Raw genomic sequence first — 20,192 nt, forward strand, 5'->3', positions numbered from 1 at the left:
GAACAGTCATCAGAATTGCCTTTTTCTTTTTAAATTGTTGTCTTGTTAGAAGCTGTACAGTAGTATCATCTGGGTTGCGCTTTACAGTGTAAAAGCAGAACCTTGTCTTGGACTGATGTGAAAGGCACTGTCCCTATGTAGTTCACTAGATTGAGAAATGTAGTTTAATAGAAATGAATTAAAATATAAATTTTTGCATTAGAAAAATTGAATATTCATTTTTATTTATTAAATATATTATAAGCTCATCATTCCCAGCATTTGCCCTGTCATCCAGATGAACTGATTGAAGAAGTAATGGCACTCTGTGAATGGTGGTATATTATCTACATATTTATTGCTCCTTCTCCATTTTTTATATTATGTCTTTATACTCTGCAGTTTTCCTGGGAAGAAGCCAGTTATGTAAATTCCTAACTGAAGTACAAAGAGGAAATTGGCGGGAGTCATAGTATAGTCCCTTTCATTGCGTTCTGTGGCCACTTTCCGTGTGTGTGTGTGTGTGTGCATGCGCAGGTGCATGAATTATTTCTTGAAATGCTGGTTGAATAAATTAAAACAAGCTAGAACTTTTGTCTAGTTTTAGCTTTCATGAAGGGAGAAACAGTCAATATTGAGTTACTACTGTATGTCTGAAACCAGATTAAATTCTTTCATTAATATTATTCCTTAGTATCCAGATTGGAAATGATTCTCTGTGTGTGAAGCTTTTCATTTTATAAAAGTTTAAACTAATTTTTAAGGTAATGTATGTACAGTGCACATGCATTTTGGCATAAAGTGAAAAGTAAGTTGTATCATCTTTTCCACAACTTGTTTCCATCCAAACACAGTTAATGAATTGTTTCTTATAGAATTTTTAAATGTGTAGGGTTAAAAATACAAATTAGTTTATACTCTGTTTGCCATTGTGCAACTTGCCTTTTAATGAATCTTGAATGTTTGTTCATTTAAGCACATACCACACATATTGGTTAAAGCCTATATTGCATTCCATTATATGGTGTTTAGATTATTTTCAGTAGTTTGATATTACAGATCAGTGCTGGAATCAGTATAATTCTTTAAAGTTTATAGGATACATTATTTGAAGTAGGATTTTTTGAATTAAAGGACATGTGTATTAAATTGTTGATAGATCTTGGTATTTATTTTGACAATAGTAAATTCTATTCAGAAAGTACCAGAATAAATTCCCACAAACAATGGGAAACACACTCTTCCTACTACTTTTATCACCAAACTTTTTAATCTTTGCTAAGCTACTTGCTGAAAAATGAAATCTGATTTTATTCAGATTTATTCTCTAACCATGAATGAGTCTACATAACTTACTTTGATATTTATTGGCCAGTTTTCTTTTCCTGTACATTATTTGTGGTAGATTATATTTTTAAGAGGTTTTCATTACTTCTTTCCAGTGAATCTTACTATAGAAGCATTTGTATACAGAACAATAGGGCTGCATACTGTCATTCTGTTATTATATAGTATTTCTTAGACATCATCACTTGCCCTTATGCATGGTCCATCAGCAGATCACTGAGATGGTTTTCTATATTTAAGACTTTGTTTCTGTTGCATTTCAGAGGTTTTCTTTTTTAAAAAATCTTTGGTTATGGTTTTTACTTAGGGAAAAATTTATTTTCAGTATCTTCAGCTCTCTTCCCGTTTTCATTTTGGCCATGGTGGCCAATGACCTTGATTGGAGATGTAAAGTGACCTTACAGGTAGCAGTCTTTGCCTGTAGGACTTAGGTACTGGGTATAGAAAACCTGAACTGAGTTTTTTTTTTTAATTTCAGGATTGAATCCAGTGATCTTCCTCTCTTGGCTGCTGTAGCAAGCACTCACTCCCCGTATGTTGCTCAGATACTACTTTAACATAAAGGCTGTTGGAAATTAACTTCAGTGAAAAGTTAAGTAGAAACCAAGGAAGCAGTCACAACATGCATTTATGGCAATTTTTTTTCTCTGTCAGACTTTCATCTGAATGAATCAGTCACCTTGGTATTCTGCATTGCAGTGCATATCATGTCACCATTGGATGACTTTTTCATTTTGATTGACTTTTGAATGGTGGTAGATTTTTAACCAAGTGAAACTAAAAAAGCATTTGGGGGAGAAAGCATTTGAAGAAGCCACATTGTAACTTAGAAGTTTCTATAAAATGAGTAACATTGAAGAATTTGATTATGATCACTACAGTCTTGCCAGAGCTCGTAAGTAACAACAGATATCTCACTAAATGGCCCGGAAATAGTCATTTCACTCGTTTTCTTTGTTTTTAAGGTACAGAGATCTGTAATGTTGTGTTTGTTTGTTTTTCGTTTGTTTGTTTTTCAATTCAAAATAGCTAATTTCTAAGTATTTCTCAAAGTATTTTAAACAACTTTTAATTAAAATAAACTCAGAATAAAGTGTATAAATTTGTGTTATGTTATCCACCCAAGTGTACATATGTATCTATTTTTTAAAAAGCCAGAGGTAGAAATCCAAGATTGGTAAACATGCCTTTTTAAAGATATATTTTCAACTAGTAGTAATTGTATATAGTGTTGAAATATTACTTTCTGGTGATTTTTCTGTTTCACACACCCTAAAATATAAGTAAAGCCAATCTCTTTTTAAGGTTGAGGAATGTAGATTCCCAAAATAAGAATACTACTTTATACCATTTGTTTTGTTTGTAAGTATAAGCTAATTCTTATAAATGTTAATATTTACATATTTGCATCTAATTTAATAAATTAAAATTGGGATTAAAAATTGCACCAAAGCATTGGCAGAAATAATACTATTTTCTTTAAAAGTGCTCAGGTAGCCGAGGCCCTTGGTTTTCGGTATCAAGCCGTTCTTGAACCCATAGGAACTGAATATTTGTTTCACTGCTTCATAATAGTCAATTTACACTAACAAACTCATTAATTCTTAAAATTTTATTTTCTCTAATAGCTCCTCCCTTCCAGTAGCTAATTTTTTTCAAAGATTTCAACTTCTCTGTTGTAACTGTTTTTGTATATACTGGGGAGGGTTGTTTGTGAGAAAGGCTAATATGGAACCAAACTCTTGTAAGTAATGTAAATAGAAAGATGGGTAGATAAAGTTTTCAATATGCTCTACTACCTCAGTTTACTTGAAATACTACATTATATTAATAGTTTATCCTTTACTTATCTGGTCTAAGATGTTCTTAATGTAAGAAGTGAAACTGGTTTCTGCTTTCATGAACTATTTTCATCATAATTAGCTGATTAGCTTAAAACTGAAAACCACTTGCTTATTCTGTTACTAAGTATCTTTTGTATAATGCATCCATTCTTGCTATTTAAATTTTCAGTAATTAAGGAAATTTCTGTGGTTTATTTAGTTTTTTGACCTCAAATTTATAGCATTGGGTCACATTTTACCTTGTTCTAATCTCCAGCTAGACTGAGATGAAATGGTTATTTTAATGGAATGTAAACCTGAAATTGGTGTGCCTGCAGGCAGTTTAGCCCCTGATCCTATCAGCTGGTTTAGTTCCTGAGTCTCCCATGGGCGACTTGCTGTCAAAGAGTGTTTGTGGATATATTTTCATTGGCATAGTTTTTTTTTTTAGTCTATTCATTAAAGAAATTCTCTGATCTGTTGTTTGGAATTTTATGAATCAGTCTCTTTATCTGAATTCAGAATATGGAAAAGATCATATGTGGGCCACTTATATTTTTTCTCATTATAGTTCAGGACACGTAGCAGGTAGACAATGTCTGTTTTTGTGTCTTATTTTTAAAACTAATCATCAAATTATTCACAGTCCTATCTATTAGAAATCTGTAATAAATTACCATTTTGGAAATCTGGTTTCCAACAAATGGATGGCTCATGCTACTGTAATTCTTTAGGCTTTGTTTGGAAGGAAAAGCACTATGGTTTCTTATAGAATCATTAATCCTTACAGGATTCCTGAGTTTTATAATTTACCATCCTGTAATTTTTGCTCTGTTTGTTATAGTTATTCTTTCATTACAGAAAACCCAAGGAATGAACTGCTACTTCTTTGAAGTATGGTCATTATGATGAATATGAAAAGAATTTTGGCTTTTCAAAACAATTTTTCAACTTCTTATGGTACAGACAGATATGTATTACACATTTTAAAAACCTGTTTGTTGCAGCAGGAAATGAAAAAGGAATCTTTTACATTATAGATTTAAAACTAATTTTTCCTGTATATAAACTAATTGTTTTGATTTTAAATATTCCTGGCTTTTATTAATGTGTCTTAATTTTGAGTTTGAAAATGTTAAGTGCAATAAACATACTAGCACAGATTTCATTTTGTTGAAATTGGCATACACTGGGGATGATCACTTTAACAAAAACAGATTTTATACAATGCCTACTTCTGCTAGATGTCTTATGAGATTGTTTTGCTTTCTCTAAGTTATTTAGATGGTGGGAGATGTAAAATGTAAATACATGTTCCTTGTTCTGTATACATTTCTCAAATGTACGCCTGTATTATAATAACCTCCCAGTTCTAGGGGATATTTGTGCAATAAATACACATGTCAATTTGATGGATGATGTTGGTTTTTTTTTCACATTTAATAAGGTATATGTAACATTGTAGACTCTATTGCCGGCCCATCTGGATTCTTTTCCCTAGTGTGACACCTCTAGGCAGGGACCTTGTTCATAATGTCCTCTAAGTTTGTCCTTCTCTAATCCAAAATTTCTGTATTGGTAATTTAGTTGAATCTACTTTATGAGGTGGTGAGAATCAAGTGAAATAATGACTATCAAGAGTTTACCTCAATGCTTGGCACACTCCAAATGCTCAGTAATGTTGGTATGTTGCTAGGTGGAGGAGGGCATGGCAACCCACTCCAGTACCCTTGCCTGGAGAATCCCCATGGACAGAGGAGACTGGTGGACTATGGTTCATGGAGTTGCCAAGAGTCGGACATGACTGAAGTGATTTCACGCACACACAGCATGGTTGCTAGGTAATCTGTACAGCCAGTATCTATTTTATTGTGGGTAGAATTTACTATACATTCTTTTGAGTTAAAATATGGTAACCAAAAAATATGGTATATTCTTATATTTAATTTTCATGATCACAAATTGTAAATTTCTTTAAATACTTTTATGAAAACAACTGAGAATCATTTAACACCTAGAAGAAGCCATGTAAACCTGTTAAGAACATTGTATCTAATTAAAATTACTACTTACTTTAAAATTCCTATCTCAGACCAGAATGCTTCCAATTAGGATGTGGTGATAAATGCATTGTAAAGCTATCTGAGATTTCTTTTATTTGTCTTTGCCATTGTAGGAGGTAGGGGTGGGATGGCAAGTGGAACCGAACATGAGCTGAAGGTGCACTGGGGGCTGGGGAATTATAACTCTGAGTGAGAAGGATTTAGGCAGATAGAAAAGAGGGAAGTTGGAGAGTGTAATGTTTCCTGTTGTTGCTCTATAGTTCAGACTGTGGACTTGACTATGTTTGTTCTAGACTTCCCTAAAGAAAGAAAATACTGGCAATCCAAAAGAGATTTTTTCCAAAGGTTTTTAAAGTTTTAGAAGAAATTAACAGATTTCTAAGTGGATGAAATTTCCATCCATTATTTTTTCAGGAGAACTTTTGGTCTTAAAACATATGCTCAGGTCATAGGCTCCTTTCTTGCCCACACCCCAGGACTTGGTCCTCTTATAACCTTTTCTTTAAAAGGAACTCTTCTTTTCATAAAAGTGTGAGCCTAGACTGATTCCTTTATCAGGTTGCAGACAGCTCTCTGCCCCTGTTAACGCTATCTGACTAGACCTCCCATAAATAGACGTGTATTTACTGTAAGGAGGATATTAAGTTGAAGAAGTTTGAAATTCCTTCCTTTCCAAGTAACCATTGTATCAAGGAGAGCCACAAAACGTGTGTTTATATTCACCCCAGCATTCAAAGTAAGATTATTGATAAAAGCAGTGTTACCTAGATTTTCTGAAAGGGAATAACATTGTTGAAGTGTTGTGTAAATATAGGGAAGATACTATTATACCCTCAAGAAACTTGTGATGCCATTATTGTGTCACATTTGGTTCAGCACTCAGAAGTATCTTTCACTGTTGGAATTAAGATGGGTCTGACTAGCCAGAACCTGAGTTAGTTTAAAGTGGTTTTCAAACCTGGTTTCATATGAGAAACACCTAGATGGTGCTTGGAATGTATTTCTAGACCCCACCCTCAAAGATTCTTACTCAATGATAGAAAGTGACCTTCTGGATTTAGGCCAGCAAGTGCTCTTATTTTCCCAGTAGTAGTGACTCAGTCTCCCAGCATACCCCAAATGTCACATCCTTATACCGTTTCAGGTATTATTAAAACCAGTGCTGTTAACTTCTTTTTGTTGGTCTGCTGTTGTTCTGCAAAGATGGTAATATGATTGTGTATGCATTCAGTTTTGCATAATAGAGTAGTTGCCTAGCCAGACATATGTCTTTTCCATAGGAGAGCCATCAAGTTCCTATCTTTCTAACAGCAAAATCCTCTCTCAATCACTTAGTCCTTAGATAGTTCCAGTCATTTAGCAGATATTGATTGAACACCTGTTGTGTGCTAGACAGAGTTCTGGGTACCAGGAATAAGTCAGTAAATAACAGAGTTTCTCATGAAGTTTACATATTTCCTACTGGTGGAGGAGACAGACAAAAATATTAAGCTGTCAGGTTGTGATAAGTATGACAAAAGTTAAGATTGGGTAAAGAGTTAAGCTGCTTTTTCTTTTTTTGAAGATTTGTTTTTGTTTCATAGCAAAGTTGTGTCTGACCCCATCGATTGTAGCCCACCAGGCTCCTCTGTCCATGCCAAATTGTGTCTCTTTTGTGACCCCATGGACTATAACCTGCCAGGCTTCTCTGTTCATGGGAATTTTCCAGACAAGACTACTGGAGTGGGTGGCCATTTACTTTTCCAGGGGATCTTCTGAATCCAGGGATTGAACCTTCCATCTCCTGCATTGGCAGGCACATTCCTTATCACTGAGACACCAGGGAAGCAATATTTAACCATCTTTAAAGATTCAACCACCTAGAATTTAAGAACCATTATGTTTTCCTTTCAGATGTATGTTAATACTGGTGAATCCTGTCCTGGAGGTTGGCTTTTCTCTGAAGATAGTTATTAGAGCTCTCACTCTGTCTCTTCACTTTTTTTTTAACATACCAAAGCATAATACAGGATGGTAAAGGACAACATAGACTTTAAAAATATGCTCAAATTATGCTGCATATAGTTACTATGGATATTAATATACTGTTTTTACTGTTGCTGCCTTATCACAATAAAGTATATTAATAAGTTTTTATAGACTTAATTCATTTTCCTTGTCAAGTACAAGATGAATAAATATACACTATTGTAACCATCACTTAGATCGAGAAGTAAATCCTTTTCAGCAACCCAGAATCCACCCTCCCCCCATCTCCATGTGCCCTATCCTGATCATAATACTCTGCCTTCTCATTTTGTGACTTCTAACCTGACTTTCATGAACCTTTCCTTGCTCTTCTCTCTATGGTTTTACTTCTTTGTATGCATCCCTAAGTGGTATTGTTCAGATTTGCTTGTGTTTGAACTTTGTGTAGTGATACTCCATATTTTGCTTTATTTTCCTGTCAGCATTATGTTGGAGATTCATTCTTGTGCTATGGGGGTGGTATTACACTGAAAGAATATACAACAATTTACCTATTCTATAAGTAATGAACAAGTGGGTTATTCCAGTTTTTGGCTAATATGAACAGTGACCATTTTTGTTCATCTTTTCTGGGTGTTCTTTAGAACAAACATCCAGGTGTGGGCTTGCTGTCAAAGGGTATGTTAAATTTCAGCTTTACTTAGATAACTTCTTTTTTCTAAGTGGTTTCCCAATATACACTTAACTGGCAGTTTGTGCGAGTTCCTGTTGCTCCACATCTTCATGAATACTTAAATGTGTTTCTGAATAGTTCTGGTGAAAAAAAACAGCAGATGAAAAAAACCCTATCTAGTTCTTCAAATTTTATTTTATGCTTTAGAGAAATCACTTCCTAGAGGTAAAGTAATACATAATAAAAGTGCTTATACTGTGCAGATTGTTCACATAAATTATCTCATGTATGTAGAAAGAAAGAAAGTGAAGTCGCTCAGTCATGTCCGACTCTTTGCAACCCCATGGACTGTAGCCTACCAGGTTCCTCCGTCCATGGGATTTTCTAGACAAGAATAGTGAAGTGGGTTGCCATTTCCTTCTCCAGGAGATCTTCCCAACCCAGGGAGTGAACCTGGGTCTTCCGCATTGTAGTTAGACACTTGACCATCTGCGCCATCAGGGAAGTCTATGTATGTAATCTCATGTATGCAATTCTCAGAAAATTCAAAGTAGTAGTTCTTTTACTAGTCCCATTTTACAGATAAGGAAACTGAAGTTCAGAAATAAATAACCAAGTTATTTAGCTAGAAATGGCCTATTAAAGACACAAATATAGATGTTTGCTCTTAAAAATCCAAGCTCATGGTTGTCATACTTTTAATTCTTTTTCTCTCTTTTCAAAATACTGGTGTGGCTTTGGAAACGTGCTTGAAAAATAGGGTAACCTTTGTGATCTTAGAATTTTGAGAGAATATACACAAAAAAATGACGAAAGTAGGTTATTGCAATTTTTTGTAACCAACTGAAAATTTTGAGTGGCTGAGCCGTAGCTTCCGTGGTAAAGTTTTTGCTCGCTACTCAAAAAAGAAATGTTCTAATATTATGTTGTAAACTTCCAAGTTTGGGCAAGCTGAATGACCAGCCGGAAAACAAAGCTCCTTACTAACATCAGCCATCATTACCAGATCCCTAAAATGGTCAATGTTGCAGCCTGAACTTTTTCCCTTTGTTACTCTAAAATTTTTTTTACCATGTCATTAAAAAATTAATGGGAACAACGTCATAATCTTACATCAGAGTTACTTAGTGAACCATAAGTACTGTTAAAATACTAAGCCGTATTCAGTGGAAAGGACATGATTATGTCACTCCAAGGAAAATTGTGTGTCTTAGTGCGGCCCATCTGGGCGCTGAAATAGGATTGTTCAGAAGGATGGATTCTGGAATTCTGTCAGTGACGTTCCAGTGGAAACATCCTCTACAGATGTCTGGCTGCCCCGGAGAATAGATGTTTTTATTACCAAAGTACTAGCTAATAAGTGTTCATTTGCATTATTCGGCCTGTTGGGAAACGGACTACTGTATAAAATATAAAAAGCGCACACTCCTAAGTCAGGCAACCTTGAGAAGGGGTTGAGCGGAGGGCTGGCCTCAGCATTGGTTATGTGAACGTAGTCCAGACAGACTGCGCACCAGCGCTTAATTCTGAGCTGGCGGCAGGCTCGGCAACTGCCCGCTCCTGCTCAAGGCCATGAAGCTTCTATTTCTCTGCGCTGATGTCAGGGCGTCCGTCTTAGGTTTTTCTCGGCTGGCCCCTTCCACAAGAGACTCTTTTTATTAGAAGACAGGGAGGGAGGATAGGGTAGAAACTCCCTCGTTTGTTGAATAGTAGCTTCGACTTCCGCACATTCTCCAAGGGAGCGGTGTCGGAGCTGCAGAACTGGAGCTCGGCCTCGAGACTGGCCACGCCCTGAACTTCCGGATTTTGGCACACACAACTCTCCACCCAGAACGCCTGCCCCACGGTTCGATCCTCGACACGCTATTTTCTCTCAGTAGGTCACAACCAGTTTCCGGCCCCGCCACCGGAAGCTTGAGCGGCTGAAACCTCAACTCCGAGGCGGATGCAGAGACAGGTTTAAGTGAAGTCTCGCGACGTTTCTTCAACTCTCACGAAGAAGGGCTGGGAGAGGCTTCGGGGCACCGCCCCAGTTTTTACGTCACCGTGGAGCCACGCCCTTAGGCGTTCGTTTGCGCGCTTGCGCGTGCTGCGCACGCGCACTAGCCTTCCCTCCGCCCCCGCGCGGGCTTCCCTCTGGCCAGTCGCGCGTGGGCTGAGGCCCTGGGCGGGCGTTGCGAAGGCTTGTTTGCCAAAGCGCGGTCCCCGCCGCAGTTCGGAGTTCCCTTCTTCAGGGGAGTTGCGCGGGGGAGGGCGTAGCCCCCAATACCTAGGGTAAATGGCCTGTCGCATGGGCTGCTAAGGGCAGTCTGGGGAGCACGGGGGCCGGGGCCGCGACCATGAACTCACCTGTGGACCCTGGCGCTAGGCAGGCGCTGAAGAAGAAGCCACCCGAGCGGACGCCCGAGGTAAGGCCAGCTGACCCGTCGAGCCTCCCGCTGTCCAAGGGACAGCATCCCTCTGTCGGTCCGAAACTTGCGGCGACTGTCCCCTTGCCAGAGCCTCGCACCTGCTGCCAGACTATCTGTTCTCTGCGTTCCCGGCCCTAAACCGGGCCCTTCTCGCGGGCGGGTGACGGCCGTCTTTCCTTCTCGAAAAACTGCCTTCCCCGCACACCCGGTACTTGCTGGTGACTTCCCAGTGTTTTCGGTAAGAAATCTCCATTACTAAATCTTTTTTTTTCAGGGTAAAATGCGGTTCTCGGAGTGAGATTGTCCCGTAACTAGGTAGGCTATGGATAAGGAGGTGGAAGTTGTAAGTGAAATATAACTGCCGTGCCATTAACAGTAACAACAAGAAAACCCAAAGCCTCTGTTAAAGGTACTTAAAGTTTAATAACTTCTCTTAAAGTAACCGTATAGGCACTTTAAATACTGTTCAGTTGCCTGAACGATGAAGTTTTCAACATCAGTTTAAAACTTTGCGTCCAGTTCAGGTGATGAATTCTAGTGGAGAATTCTGCATATTTAAAGATAAGTTCAGGAGGTAATTTTTCAGACTCTGTCATTGGCAAATTTTACAGTATTTTGTGCTTGGATCCAAAACCTGCTTTATTGAGTTAGCAGTAATGACATCAGTTTAAATGATTTGACCTGCAGGCTAGTTTTCAGGCAAATAACTAAAACCTGTTAACCTTGCGGGTCGGTGTAGAGTGCTTAGGGGCGGGTTGAGGTTTTCCTTAATTTGAAGAAGTTTCCATAATAAGTGATATGTTTCCTAAACCAAAAAGCAGAAGCAATGTGAATGTATTGTTGGATTGTCTTGTGTGTAATTGAAATAAATGAAAGAATGTGCTTTGGGTTAGTTCTTCCGAATTCACTTTCGTGTTTTTCAGGTTTATAATGTTTTGCATAGTAGATCTCAGTAATTTGGACTGACCTTTTGTGACATGACAGTCAAGCTGTAATTTTAGCTGATGGGTCAGACTTTGTTGTTGGAGATCCTGATCTTTGCATAGAAACAAAGCAAATTCTACCACTTTCCACAGCCCTCTTTTTAAGACTTGAATTTGTAATTCTAGGTGTCTTAATTTCCCTGATAATTCTTGAGGTAGTTGTGAGTTAATTGAAAGCGTTCATTTTGAACAGGTGAACCTACCATAGTTTCTGTATCATGAGAAAGTGTCAAGCAGCTTCAGCTGCCTGCAACAAATTCTGGTAAATTTTCTTTTCCTTTTTATTCTGTTAAAAATATTTTCTGATTTTCCTTGTTATGGCTTCTTAGATACACCCATCATTTAAAAGTGGACATTTAATTTCCAAATGCATGAAGTTTCTAAAGTATCTTTGATAGTAATACTTTCTTCTGTCTTGTCAGTCATCCTCTGTGTTTTCAGTCTTCTTTTTTGAGATGTTCAATGGCTCAGTCAGATCTCTTCTGGTAACTTTCACATTGCACTTGAAAATAAGTGGGTTATTTTTCACATACATTTTGATATTGATTTCTAACATAATTCCACAGTGATAAGAGAGCATGTTAATGGAAAACTCCTAATTTTCTTTATTAACAAAATTACCTAGTTTGCTCATTTTTGAGCCTTAGGAAATTTTCTGAACTGTTCACAAAGTTATGTTGGCTAGTGTTTGCTGTGTTAAGTACTTCGTCTTGTTTTACTGGAACAGCAGCATTGTTTAAGGGAATGAATGCTGAAACAGCTGCCCACAGTACACAGACTGGAGTTCTGACGTCTAGCAGCATATAACATGCTAACTGCTTGATTCATTGGCAGTGCTTTTTAAACTATTTTTATTTATTTATGGCCACACCAGAAGACTTGTGTGATCTTAGTTCCCCGACTAGGGATTGAACCCTGGCTCTTAGCAGGGAAAGTGTAGAGTCCTAAGGGAAGTTCCATCGTTGGCAGTGCTTTTGATTGAGTGTAGAATTTGTTTGGGGGGCACAGAAGTATCAATAAAGAAGTGATAAATTGAATTCTAGTGATGATTTATTTGTGATAAATAATTTGATGAAATTCTCACAGGGTCATTTCTGCTTTCAGAAGTTCCTTATTCTTTCTAGTGGACTGTTAAGCGTCTATTATAAGTATTTTCAGCAGTTATTGAAAGCTTACCAGTTCAAGGCATTATTTTGTGCACTAGGGTGTATCAGTGAACTAAACAGGCCTACCTGAAGAGGGAGGGAGATGGACAGATAAATACAGGAAGCAAGTATGCTACATAATATGTTAGTTGATAATTGCAAATTTTAAAAAGATCAGGATAAAGGAATTGGAAGAAATGGACAAGGAGTGGGTGCAGTTTAAAGTAGTTGGTGTCTTGATTGAGATGAATTTTTATTAAAGCTTTAATTAATGTGATGGAATTAGCCATCGGGATATATTGGGAAATAGCTTTCCAAGTAGAATAAAATAGTCATTGCAAAGGTCCTTAGGTGAGAGTGTGTTTGGTGCATTCAGGGAATAGCAAGGAGCTCTGAGCGACGAACGGAAAGTGGTAAGAGATGAAGTCAGAGAGGCAGTGGTGATGTAAGATGGAGCTTATCATGCAGGACTCTAAATTGTATGTTTTTGACTTTTATTTTGAATGAAAAAGAGTTTTATTTTCCTCCAAAATGTTTTGAAGCAGAGGAGCAATGTAATCCTACTTTTTAATGCATTCCCTGGCTGTTTGCTGGGTTGAGAATAGACTGTGGGAGCAAGGATAGAAAGAAACAGGAACATCAGTTAGAGGTTATCGCATTAAAGCAGGGAAGAGATGATCATAGCTCAGACTAAAGGATAGTATTGCTGGTGGTGAGCAGTAGTCGATTATGGAAATATTTTTGAAGGTTTAGCAAACATGATTTGCTAATGGTTTAGGTTTGTGCTTTGAGGGAAAGGAAAGCCATCAAGCATGATTTCAAAGTTTTTGGCCGGAATAACTGGAGTGTTGGAGTTGACCATCAAAGAGAGTTTGAGCTGCTGTCAAAGAGACCAGGCAAGCTGCAGGATGAGTAGTTTGGGGATCCAGAATGGATCAGAAATTCAGTTTTGAGCATGTCACATTTGAACTGTCTGTTAGAAATGTTGAGTAAGGAGTCGCATATACAATTAATAATTATTTCCAAAGAGAAGGCTGGGCTGCAAATACAACCTTTATACTTATTAGCTTAAAGATAATGTTTAAAGTCATGAGACTAGATGAAATTACCAAAGCGGTGAGCATACATGGGACTAGAAGAGGACCAAAGACAGTGCCCTGGGAGACTTGATCATTACAAGGTCAGTGAGAAGAGCAGAAACCAGCAAAGGAGAATGCATGGGAGTCAACAGTGCAGCAGAGGAAAAACCAGGATTGAGTGGTGATGTCCTAGAAGCTAAGTCAAGAAAGTGTATAATAGAAGGGGTAAAATGCATTCATTCAGCTTATTTTTCCTTGAATACCTACTGGGTACAAAGCATTATGAAAAATATACAAATAGATTAAGAATCAGTGTCTTACAATCTTATAATCAGATGTTTGCATCATATAATTAATGAATAAAGAACTCTTCTATTTGTTTCTGGGACAAAATTAATGGTTCCTTTATTTTGAACCATCTGCTGTCCTTAAATGAAACTATCAACTCAAGCATAATCCTAGTGAGCCTGACACTGAGAATGGGAAGTTTTGTGTAGAATGCCATTTAGAACTGTGTTCTAAAGCAGTTTTTACTTTTCTGGCCAGTTCTCCTACTTTGTAGATTCAACTTCCATAGCACATTGGCTTTCCTGAGCTAGTCGTCTGATTTCCTTTTTCACTTTACAAAGTTTTTTTCTTTTTTCTTTTTTTAATGGAAAATTTTAGGCTTAAATACTCCGTGGGAAGCTCAGTGCTCTGAAGCAACGAAAGCTGTTAAGGTACTCATTTTGAGTCCTTATACCAAAATTAGAGACACTACAGTCAAAATTGAGACCCTGAATTTTCGTTTTTCTCAACTCAGTTCATATTCAATGCCATTCTTTCTCTGTAATCTTTCTTTTCTACCTCACAGTGAGCACAGTATTTCTCTTATATTTATTTCCATCTCTAACTGCTTAATACCATGCTTCGCACATATGAAACAATCAATATGTTGAACAGAACAAAATTTGGAATTAATTTTGTAAAGATCTCATTTTAAAAGATAATACTTTCTATTCATTAGAACTGCTGATTTTGTATACCTGGGTGGTCTCACTCAGCAGTGTGACTTCTGTTAATTTTTAATAGGCTGACATGTAAGTCTGTCACATCTTACCCCCTTTCATGTGCTTCAGATTCATTATGTAACTACCAAATTGTCCTCCAGGTTCTTAAATCACTTGTCTGAAATTGGAACCATCATCATTCCTACTCTTTAATATTCTTCTGGTGACTGCCTCAGTTTCTCAGTTCAGAATTAATGTCTACTCAGTTTCCCCTGCTGTCCTCTTCTCTCTATCTAACTGGTCACTAAACCTTGTTGGTTTTACATCTTGAGTCTCTCTCTACTTCCTGTCCAGCCCAATTACCCTAATTCACACTTTTATCATTTCACCCCTGAATTTTTGAGTCATTTTATTTATTGTCATATTTGGTTAGAATGATAATACTGAGATAATACTGAGATCTGATCATCTATTCTTGCTCAGAATTATTTCCCATTGCCTAGATAGGTTAGCAGTATAAATTGTCATCCAAGTTATTTTTGAGAATTAGAAGAGGTGGATTAATATTTACACCTGGAAAACAGATTAAAGAAGTCATTTGTCTCCAGCACACTGAGATGTTTGGTTACTGCATGCAGATGATTGCATTAATTTTCCATTCAGTAAGCAGATAAGTTAGAATACGAAAAGCCAAGGTTGTAGGGAGAAATTGGACATGGTCCCTATTCTTCAGTGATTTAGGATACAGACAAGACATTAGTAAAACATAAGATTACTGGTGACAAAGATGTGAATAGGGCACTTTACAGCTCCAAGTGAGAAAAGGAAAGGCTCCGTGGAGGACCTTTAGGTTAAACCCATAATATCGTGAATAGCTTTCTAGATGATATCCAGAGGGAGGTCATTCCAGGCAGAGAGCAGCAGGAGCAAGGCACTAATGGTGACAAGCCAGGTACATTTGTAGAACAAGTAGCCAGTCTGTGAGCGTGAATTCCCAGTGGGGGTGATGTCATTCCCAGTGGGACAGAAATTGGGTCTTTTAGGGGAATGGGGGGGAAAAAAACCACCTATATCTATGGTTTGTGTAGTAATATCTACACGAATCTCGTTGTTACCGGACAGTGTCTTATTCCTTAATATTTAATTGGAGATGGGGTGGCAGTTAAGAAAAATACTCTTTGGAGAGATGTGATAATGAAGAAAGGTCGCGAAACACTGGACTACTGTATGGTGTTTTGTGTGTATGCGTGGTGTTGGATGTTAAATGTTGAAGCTGGATATAATAGCAGGGTTGGATCATTTCAGGGATTTGGACTGGATGTTGTAAATAAAGGAGAACTGTTGGAGGGTTTAACAGCTATTTAGCCCAGAAATAGGGTCACTTTTACAAAGATTACTCTGTGGGCATTGTTGAAGATGTAGGTGGAGCCAGGGGATGGGTTAAGAAGCAGTACAGGCTGGCTACACTAGAGGCAGGTGGTTTTCAGTAGGATGAACAAACAACATTTTGTCCACACCATGGTATTTTTCAATGTGAAAGGCAAGACTGTTAGTGATTATATCAGGAAAACTGGGAAATCAGGAAATATGGATCTATAATAGGAAACAAATGCAATAGTTTAGGAGTGAAATAAGGTAGCAGAATATGAGATAGTGGAATAGTGAAGTAGAGTTGTCTCAACATGGTCATTGATTGAAATGGGAGTTTGTACATCCCACCAGACTTTTTTTTTTTAGTCTTTGAAATTGACTATAATACACATGGGGGCTTCCCCGGTGGCTCAGTGGTAAAGAATCTGCCTGCAAATGCAGGAGACACGGGGTTAGTCCTTGCGTTGGAAAGATTCCCTGGAGAAAGAAATGGCAGCCCACTCCATTGCTCTTGAGTGGGAAATCCCAGGGAGAAAGGAACCTGGCAGGCTATAGTTCTTGGGTTCACAAAAATCAGACTTAGCAACTAAACAACAACGTACAGTAATACACGTACAGTAAATTCCACATACTTTCAAGTGTATAGCCAGCTTACTTTTCACAAATATATTTAGGTACGATCCAAATCATTATTATAGAATATTACCAGCACTCCAGAAACTCCCCCTTTGCCTCTCCCATTCAGTACCTTTTCCCAAAGGAAACTGTGCTGATATGTTTCGCCATGAAAGATGTTTTTGCATTCGAGTGGAATCATACAGTGTGTATTCTTTCCAATAACCAAGAGAACTAGGAAACTTATCTTGGTTCTTTCCATTTTAATCTCTGGACTGGACTTTGAACCTCCTATCTTGGCTTTTCTTGATCTTCCTCTGCTTCTCCTTTATACCTTGGCTCACCTGACCCTTTTTGGATTGGCCACCTCATTCTTTCCACCCCTACTCTTGTGGCAACTGCCTCAAACCTCAGATGCTGTGCTTCAGGCCAAGAGACACTGTCTTTATGTTCCTTCAAGTGTCTGCAGTAGCTCTGGGGCAAATGTGGCAAGCTTTTCTGTCTTTTGCTTGTTGGGACAGGCTTGGATTGGGTCTGTTCAGAGCAAAGCAGAAGTTCAGATAATTTCTTAGCTTCTCATTTGGGTAACTGCACATTATTAAAAGGCAGAATTAGGGTAGGAAGAGAATTCAGGTTTGGAGAAGGTTTGAGGCTCCCTGCAGGAGACACAGAGATGTTCAGAAAGCATTTGGAGCTGCAGATCAAACCAGCCTATGGTCTGAGTTGGTCTGAGAGTCTACAGCTTATGGGTCATAGATGAAGTGATGGGATTGGTAGGAATCCTCAGTGAAAAAACTGAGTGAGAAAAGGAGGACAGACTCCTGAGTGCTCTGATATTAAAGGGATGAGGGAAGGTAAAGAAAGCTGCCAAAGACAATGAAGAGAAAGTGTTTACAGAGGTAAGAGGAGAACTTACAGGAAGACATTTCAGAAAGAAATCCCTAATTATTAACATCAGTTACTGTAGAGGGTTCAAGAAAGGTGAAAACTTCTATGATCTTCAGGTTGCTTCCATCAGAATGCTCTCAGTGGACTGAATATAGAGTCTGACTGCAGTGTATTAGAGAATAAGACCCAAGAAAGTGAGGGCTGCAAATTCATGAATTTGGCTCAGATGGAAATGGGAAAGATGTAGAGTCCTCCATTATCTTCTGCCTTGCACTCTAGCCTTACCATCCCCCAGCCCCAAACTCATGCTTTTTTTTGGGGGGGGGGGCATTACTTGAGTTTATTTTTATCTATTTTTAATTGGAGGATAATTGCTTTCCAATATTGTGTTAGTTTCTGCCATGCGTCAGCATGAATCGGCTGTAGACATGTACATGTATCTGCTTCCTGTTGAACCTCTCACCTCCCACCCCATCCCACCCCTCTAGGTAGTCACAGAGCACCAAGTTTGAACTCCCTTTGTTGTATAGCAAATTCCCACCAGCTCCAGCTATCTGTTTTACATATGGTAATGTATATATTTCAGTGCTAATTTCTTTATTTGTCACACCCTCACCTTCTACTGTGTCCTCAAGTCTGTTTTCTGTGTCTCCGTCTCCATTGCTGCCCTGCAAATACGTTCATCAGTACCATCTTTCTAGAGTTCATTTATAAGCATAATATGATATTTGTTTTTCTCTTTCTGACTTCCTTCACTCTGTATAATAGTCTCTAGGTTCGTCCACATCATTAGAACTGATTCAAATACATTCATTTTTATGGCTGAGTAATTGTCAATGGTATATGTGTACCCCGGCTTCTTTATCCATTCTTCTGTAAGTGGACATCTGGCTTGCTTCCATGACCTAGCTACTGTTAATAGTGCTGCAGTGAGCATTGGGGTACATGTGTCTTTTTCAGTTATGGTTCCTTCGGGGTATATGCTCACTAGTGGAATTCTTGGGTCATATGGTAGTTTTATTCCTAGTTTTTTAAAAGGAATTTCCGTACTCTTCTCCATAGTGGCTGTGTCAATTTACATTCCCACCAACAGTGCAAGAGGGTACCCTTTGCTCCACACCCTCTCCTGCATTTATTGTTTGTAGATTTTTTTGATCATGGCCATTCTGACTGGTGTGAGGTGATAACCTCATTGTAGTTTTGATTTGCATGTCTCTAATAATGAGTGATGAGCATCTTTGCATGTGTTTCTTAGCCATCTGCATGTCTTCTTTGGAGAAGTGTCTGTTCAGGTCTTCTGCCCACTTCTGATTGGGTTCAAACCATGCATACATACACTCAGTTCAGTTCAGTCGCTCAGTCGTGTCCGACTCTTTGCAACCCCATGAATCGCAGCACGCCAGGCCTCCCTGTCCATCACCAACTCCTGGATCTTACTCAAACTCATGCCCATCGAGTCAGTGATGCCATCCAGCCATCTCATCCTCTGTCGTCCCCTTCTCCTCCTGCTCCCAATCCCTCCCAGCATCAGGGGCTTTTCCAGTGAGTCACCTCTTCGCATGAGGTGGCCAAAGTACTGGAGTTTCAACTTCAGCATCAGTCCTTCCAATGAACACCCAGGAGGGATCTCCTTTAGGATGAACTGGTTGGATCTCCTTGCAGTCCAACTCTCAAGAGTCTTCTCCAACATCACAGTTCAAAAGCATCAATTCTTCGGTGCTCAGCTTTCTTCACAGTCCAACTCTTACACCCATACATGACCACTGGATAAACCATAGCCTTGACCAGACGGACCTTTGTTGGCAAAGTAATGTCTCTGCTTTTTAATATGCTATCTAGGTTGGTCATCACTTTACTCCCAAGGAGTAAGCGTCTTAATTTCATGGCTGCAATCACCATCTGCAGTGATTTTGGAGCCCCCAAAAATAAAGTCTGACACTGTTTCCACTGTCTCCCCATCTATTTTCCATGAGGTGATGGGACCAGATGCCATGATCTTAGTTTTCTGAATGTTAAGCTTTAAGCCAACTTTTTCACTCTCCTCTTTCACTTTCATCAAGAGGCTTTTTAGTTCCTTTTCACTTTCTGCCATAAGGGTGGTGTCATCTGCATGTCTGAGGTTATTGATATTTCTCCCTGCAATCTTGATTCCAGCTTGTGCTTCTTCCAACCCAGTGTTTCTCATGATGTACTCTGCATATAAGTTAAATAAGCAGGGTGACAATATACAGCCTTGACGTACTCCTTTTTCTGTTTGGAACCAGTCTGTTGTTCCATGTTCAGTTCTAACTGTTGCTTTTTGACCTGCATACAGGTTTCTCAAGAGGCAGGTCAGGTGGTCTGGTATTCCCATCTCTTTCAGAATTTTCCACAGTTTATTGTGATCCATACAGTCAAAGGCTTTGGCATAGTCAATGAAGCAGAAATAGATGTTTTTATGGAACTCTCTTGCTTTTTCGATGATCCAGCAGATATTGGCAATTTGATCTCTGGTTCCTCTGCCTTTTCTAAAACGAGCTTGAACATCTGGAAGTTCATGGTTCACGTGTTGCTGAAGCCTGGCTTGGAGAATTTTGAGCATTACTTTACTAGCATGTGAGATGAGTGCAATTGTGTGGTAGTTTGAGCATTCTGTGGCATTGCCTTTCTTAGGGATTGGAATGAAAACTGACCTTTTTCAGTCCTGTGGCCACTGCTGAGTTTTCCAAATTTGTTGGCATATTGAGTGCAGCACTTTCACAGCATCATCTTTGAGGATTTGAAATAGTTCAACTGGAATTCCATCACCTCCACTAGCTTTGTTCATAGGGATGTTTTCTGAGGCCCACTTGACTTCGCATTCCAGGATGTCTGGCTCT

General features: G+C 38.6%; 2 protein-coding genes across 7 annotated transcripts in view; both read left to right on the forward strand.

Moving 5' to 3' along the window:
• Positions 1-4,561, forward strand: part of FNIP1 (folliculin interacting protein 1) — a 118,175-nt gene extending 113,614 nt beyond the window's left edge. For both annotated transcript variants that reach the window (XM_065918162.1, XM_065918163.1), the window contains one exon: positions 1,805-4,561. In XM_065918162.1, the coding sequence (XP_065774234.1) occupies positions 1,805-1,883 (79 nt within the window). In that variant the 3' untranslated portion in view covers positions 1,884-4,561. The remainder of the gene's footprint in view (positions 1-1,804) is intronic.
• Positions 4,562-10,012: 5,451 nt separating this feature from the next.
• The window catches only part of RAPGEF6 (Rap guanine nucleotide exchange factor 6), a 234,471-nt gene continuing 224,291 nt past the window's right edge, over positions 10,013-20,192 (forward strand). For 4 of the 5 annotated variants that reach the window (XM_065918156.1, XM_065918157.1, XM_065918160.1 and 1 more), the window contains exon 1: positions 10,013-10,261. In XM_065918156.1, coding sequence (XP_065774228.1) covers positions 10,193-10,261 — 69 coding nt within the window. In that variant the 5' untranslated portion in view covers positions 10,013-10,192. Of the gene's footprint in view, positions 10,262-10,406; positions 10,503-20,192 lie in introns of those variants that run through there. The other variant, XM_065918158.1, reaches the window with a different exon arrangement.

This window comes from Muntiacus reevesi, chromosome 1, assembly GCF_963930625.1.
Source record: "Muntiacus reevesi chromosome 1, mMunRee1.1, whole genome shotgun sequence".
NCBI lineage: Eukaryota > Metazoa > Chordata > Mammalia > Artiodactyla > Cervidae > Muntiacus > Muntiacus reevesi.